Source organism: Brassica oleracea, chromosome C2 (assembly GCF_000695525.1).
Source record: "Brassica oleracea var. oleracea cultivar TO1000 chromosome C2, BOL, whole genome shotgun sequence".
Taxonomy (NCBI): domain Eukaryota; kingdom Viridiplantae; phylum Streptophyta; class Magnoliopsida; order Brassicales; family Brassicaceae; genus Brassica; species Brassica oleracea.
In genome coordinates this window covers 4,774,462-4,780,270 of record NC_027749.1, presented here as the reverse complement: position 1 = coordinate 4,780,270, position 5,809 = coordinate 4,774,462, and the positions used below count along the sequence as shown (strand labels likewise).

Below are 5,809 nucleotides of genomic sequence, written 5' to 3'. Positions count from 1 at the left end.
CTTCAAATAAAAATCCTAGTATTATAATAGCCCAGAGTTTTATATCAATGAAACCAGTTGCCCATGTTAGTATCCCATTGGATAGAATCACAAAGAGGCCCATCAAAACCCAATCAAGTAGAGGAAAAGTCAATTCTGGAAAATACATGCAGACTTTGGTTTTGTCGAAGATTGACGAAGATCCGAGAGACGGAGTGCACGAAAGAAATCATCTGCTAAATTGGCAAACCAGGAAGCATCAGGAGGTAAAGTACCAAACTTGCATCAACTAAGAGGAGATATTAGGATTAGAATCCCGAAGACCTGAGATTTTATTGCTGATAGTAGAGTCTATGAATCGCAAGACACGAGAGAATTTAGAACAAAGTCTCGAAATATTTCTCGATTAGATCGGAGACTGGTTATCTGGTGGGAATAAATCACTGGAAAACTGACTCTAACTGATTATCAAGCAAATCTACAGCAACATTTGTTTCATAATCAAGTAGCTATCAACACAGAATAATCTGTTGCCGACAATCGAAAAAAGACTGTAGAAATCTACTGAATAATTTAGAAGGAAAAAGTGATGATCTTCACTGAATTGAACTCACTTATTTATAGGTGTAAATCCACAACAATTTTAGATAGGAGATGTATGGAATGAGATGTCTTGGATGAATGGGTCAGTGATATTAATGAAAACATTAATTGTATTTAATAAATCTAACAGAGAACAGTAACGCCGCAGTTTTTTTTCAGTGGGAGGAAGAAGAAACATGTCATAACCTAAGTCAAATAATGTTTTTCGTGCAGACCAACTTTAAAAATAATAGTTTTGCTGTATGACCCTTCCTAAATCAAACTTCTTTGTTTTTTAGCAAGCCCAAATTAAACTTATCCCATTAATTGAAACACAGTACTTTGGAGTTGACGGACACGTGTCGAGACCAGAACACTCGACTTAATGACGTGGCGCTAAGAGCATGTTCAATGGGGGAACCTCAAATTGGGTTCTTAGTAAATATTTAAGTAATAAACTTAAGTTAAGAACTTTTGTTAAGAAACAATGATTTTGAGTGCTCCAATGGTAGAACCCAATTAAGGGTTCTTAAAAAAAAGCATATACAGAGAGAGGACAGTAGAAGTTACTCAAACGAGACTATAATAGACTCTCGTCAAGGCGAAATATGTATACGTTATATTTGGTCAGAACAAAGCAGCACGTTCCATTCCAGGTCCTCGAGGCTTTGCACCAATCAGAAGAGCCCAGTCCACATCTTGAAACACTTCATATGGATATGTTCCTATATCAACTTCTCTCAACAAGGGGAACAAGGAATCCTCCAGCTCCATTGCAACACCTTCGAGGGCTTGGATTGATCTCTCTGATCCAAGAAGTTTCAAAGCAATGGGCTGGTTTGGTCCTAACACTGAACCTGAAGCAAGCTACACAAGGAAAACAATAAGATAAGATCAAATGATTGGTAAGTAAAGTAATCAAATCTAAAGGAAGGACTTACTTTGAAGAGAAGGTGGTTTGAAATCATGCCTGCAGCACCTGAGACTGCGATATTGATCATCTTCTTCCATGATTAAGTCTCCTCCTCTTGTAAACACACACGTTTGGTAACTCAAAATCAAAGAACAAAGAGTTTTAAAGGTTGAAACTTTACAACTGAAACAGAGAGAAAGTAAAGATTACAGCTTTGAGGTCATAGGTGAGGCAGAACACTCCATAACACTCTTTCTTCGTCTTCACCGACCCATTTTCTTGAACCGCGACAGGTGCTTGGCTACTTTTAACATAAATTCAAAACAAGCATATGATCAGATAAAGGTGGAAACTTTATTTGAAGAGTGTAAAGAGACTTACTTCTGAGAAAACAGAGCAAGAGATTTGGAGATGGAAGTTGTGTGGAGAGGTGGAGGAAGAAGAAGATGGCGAAACTGGTTTGAAAGATGCAACTTGGAGGAGAGGCGAAGCTGAGACGAAGAGCGGAGGAAAGGCGACGTCGTTTTGGGGGTTGAAAGCTCAGACATGGCCATTATCGCACAGACACAAACTGTGAAAGTGAGAAGTTTTACGGAACTATGGAGAGACAGAGAGAGAGAGCGCGCGCCAAGACAGAGAGGATTAGAGAATCCATAACGGCTCTTTCCTCCTACCTCCTTCGAGGAGAGATCCAGGTCCATCATCTAACAATCAATCACACAATCAATAGACTAGATATGTTCAACGATTGTCGGTCAAACCTACGAGAGAGGTGACGACGCAGAGATCGCCGTGGAGACCACCGACGGCGAAGCGGCCGAAACCCTCGGCGCGGCCGGCTAAAGCTCCGAGGTTGCAATCGACGTCGGTGTATGATAGTGTGGTCATCGTCGACTTCGGGGAAGAGAGAACACATCCTTCGTCGGGTTGAAGTTTTCTTCACCAACCAAAATCACATCTCCAATGCCCTATCAACACGCGTCCACTAAGAAGCGTGTCTTGAAACGTTTAATTAAGACCCGACTCCTAAATTAATTACCATTTTTCATTTATTTTATTTACTTATTAGCCTAAGAGCCATACTTAAGAGCCTTGAATGAACATGCTCAATAAAACTTGAATGATACAAAATTAAAATTAAAATCCTAAACGTAAACGTAAACGTAAACGTAAAATAGAAAGGAACCCCGTAAATAAATAACTTTAGCAAATAAAATCTTATCCGAGAGTAATGTGTTAAAATTATGAGGCCACGATTAACTTTTTACATTAACCAATTATTAATTAATTAATTTTTTGTTGCAGATGGAAAAAATATATAATCACATTATTTTATAAAATATACGGCGGTGTAAGCGCAGAATTTAGGTCAATTGGTTAGATATTGAATTATAGGATGCAATTTCTATTTTTCAAATTAAAATCCAAATTAGCTTTTACCAAAAAATAAAAAGGAAACCAATATATTGGAAGACAGCGAACAGTTAAAACTAGTTGTGCCCTTTAGCTCTCAATCTCCCCGTCTCACGCACAAACTCTAAAAAGCGCTTCTCCTTGGCACTTTCAATATTCACAATGACGAAGAAACGCAACCCTTTAGAAAACCCACCAGCTGCTTCTTCAAGCGACGACGACGACGAAGCCGACTCTTCCGCTGGAGAAGAAGAAGAAGTTAATGATTCTTCATCATCAGAGGAGGAAGAAGAAGAAGACCAACCCAAACCCCCTTCCTCCTCCGCCGAGACCGATTCCGAATCTGATACCAAGAAGGAGAAGTCTCCGCCGCCAGCAACCAAATCGTGGACGAAGCGGCCCAGCGAAGGGACATCAAAGGAGACGAACTCAAAGCGAGCGAAGAAGGACGATGAGAAGAAGATCGGCGAAGATTCCAAGAAGCCTGCTGCTTTTCAGAGACTGTGGACCGAAGAAGACGAGATACTGGGAACTCTCCTTACGACGACACCAATGCTTACTACGATTACATCAAGAAATCCATTAGCTTTGAGGTTAGTAAGAACCAGTTCATGGATAAGCTCAGGAGTTTAAAGAAGAAGTATATGGGCAAAGAGAAGCCTTCTTTCACCAAGCCTCATGATCAGAAGTCTTACAGATTGTGTAAGTCTATATGGGGACCTGATGGGGTGGTTCTTGAGTCCAACGGCAAGAAGACCAAGAAGGTTGGCTCTGTGAAGCAGCAAGAGCTGTCTTTTGCTTCTTCTCCCAATGGTAAAACGGCTGAGGATGATGATGAGAAGTATGATTGGTTTGAGAAGTCGTTTCTTGTGCGAGGGATTGCGGGTTTCGGTGTTGATGAGAGTTATGTGAAACAGAGATGGAGGTTGGTGCCCATTGAGACCAAGAAGAAAGTTGAAGAGAAGGTTAAGATGTTGCAGGCCAAGGAAATTGAGTTTGTGTTGCAGAAGACTGAGATTTTGCATGAAGTCACTTCTATGATCGCTGAAGCATCTAATCTAAGAACAAGCCATTAGAATGATTGATTTGATCTGGTTTCAATGCCAATTGTCTCTGCCTCTCTTGAACTTAGGATTTACTTTTTCTTTTCATTTTTTTGTGATCGACTTACTATGTAATTTTCTGGTTTATTTTGATGGCTCTCTTACATATTAAACTCTCTATATTGGATTTGTTGCCTATATATACAAACACCATAAAAATAAATTACTGTCAAGCCTAAGGCAATTATGTGAAATATGAACAAGATCCTAGCTATGGTCCTGATGTCTGGTTCTTTCAGTTTTTGGATATTTCAAACGTGAACTGTTCGGTATTTTTTATGAAATGTAGTTAAGTTTTCGTTTGGTTCGGGTAATATGAACAAGATTCTAGCAATTTAAGTTTAATCAAATTGGTTTGTTGTGCAATATTTTCAAGCCAAAAGATCAAAATTTGGTTAAAGAAGATGAAATTACAGAAATCTTGTGATAACTTTGAGTTAAATGATAACAAATCTGCAAGTCAATAAAACGTTCTGATTCTTAGGTGAGAATTTAGGAAGAGGAAGAAGGTAAACAAATTAGTTGATTCACGTGCTTACTTTCTAAAAGCCTTTTGATCAATGGTTGTACCAAATGAGAAGAGAGACTATAATCTTTGCAACTTTTACTTTTACTTCTACTTCTACTTCTACTTCCTATATAAATATAAAAGTCTCAAGACGTTAAACCTCATAACAAACAAATACAAATTTCTGTGAGTTAAGAATTTATAATATATCAGATGACAAGCACTGATCAGACCACCGGAACTAAGAAGGTTTGTGTCATCGGTGGCACAGGAAACTTAGCCTCTATTCTCATCGATCGTTTGCTTCAAAGTGGCTACGAAGTTAACACCACCGTTAGAGATCCAGGTTCCTCATTTCTTCATCCTTCCTTGTCTCAAGCCATTTTGAATGTTTAGTGACTCTTTTATTCTAAAATTTGCAGAAAATGAGAAGAAAATGGCAGTCCTTAGGGTACTTCAAGAGCAAGGGGACCTTAACATCTTCAAGGCGGACTTGACCGATGAAGGGAGTTTCAATTCACCAGTCTCGGGGTGTGAATATGTTTTCCATGTCGCAACGCCAATCAGCTTTACATCTCAAGATCCAGAGGTCTGATCTTTTAACATATTTGTTACTCTAAAAAAAAGAAACGTTTCCAGCTATCTTGTTTGTGTTTCAACGTACAGAAAGACATGATCAATCCAGCGATACAAGGAGTGATCAACGTGTTGAAATCTTGCTTAAATTCGAACTCAGTCAAGCGCGTGATCTACACTTCTTCAGCTGCCGCGGTTTCTATCAACAATCTTTCAGGACCTGGACTTGTGATGACCGAAGAAAACTGGTCTGATATTGATTTTCTCAGAAAGGAGAAGCCGTTTAACTGGGTAAATCACGATTGCTTGCTACACAAGATAGGTTTTGTTCCTTACCAAGTTTACTTACTTCTTGCTGTTCTTTTCTAGGCCTACCCAATCTCAAAGGTGTTAGCAGAAAAGGCAGCTTATCAATTTGCGCAAGAGAATAATATCGATCTCGTTACCGTGGTTCCAGCACTCATAGCTGGAAACACTCTCATCGATGATCCTCCTCCGAGCAGTTTATCTCTCTCGATGTCTTTGATTACCCGTAAACATGATTTTTTTTTTTTTGAATGAATGTTAAATTTTATTCACAAAAAACAGTGTTTTTAGATCATGGAAACATGATTTTTTTCTTTTTAATTTGATACCTTCTGTTCAAGTTTCACAGACAACTACAAGATGATTGGTTTTGTTGTTAGGGAAAGAAATGCATCTGAACGCTCTCAAGGAAATGCAGAAGCTATCTGG

General features: G+C 38.9%; 3 protein-coding genes and 1 pseudogene across 4 annotated transcripts in view; 3 read left to right on the top strand and 1 right to left on the bottom strand.

Annotated features, from left to right (window-relative positions):
• LOC106323223 (disease resistance protein TAO1-like) overlaps positions 1–5,809 on the top strand; it is a 93,774-nt gene that overhangs the window by 62,416 nt on the left and 25,549 nt on the right. The gene's annotated exons all lie outside the window — the stretch shown is intronic.
• LOC106323259 (malate dehydrogenase [NADP], chloroplastic-like) lies at positions 1,189–2,028 on the bottom strand. Its single transcript, XM_013761412.1, has 3 exons — positions 1,856–2,028; positions 1,685–1,778; positions 1,189–1,428 (listed from the first exon to the last, which is right to left on the bottom strand). The coding sequence occupies exons 1-3, from the start codon at positions 2,026–2,028 to the stop codon at positions 1,189–1,191; spliced, it is 507 nt and encodes a 168-aa protein (XP_013616866.1).
• Positions 2,982–4,130, top strand: LOC106323244 (annotated as a pseudogene).
• Positions 4,687–5,807, top strand: LOC106323258 (anthocyanidin reductase-like; the record flags this gene model as incomplete). Its single annotated transcript, XM_013761411.1, has 5 exons — positions 4,687–4,844; positions 4,921–5,087; positions 5,165–5,365; positions 5,444–5,606; positions 5,761–5,807. Coding segments are annotated over exons 1-5 (711 nt in total), but the record flags the coding sequence as incomplete, so codon positions are not given.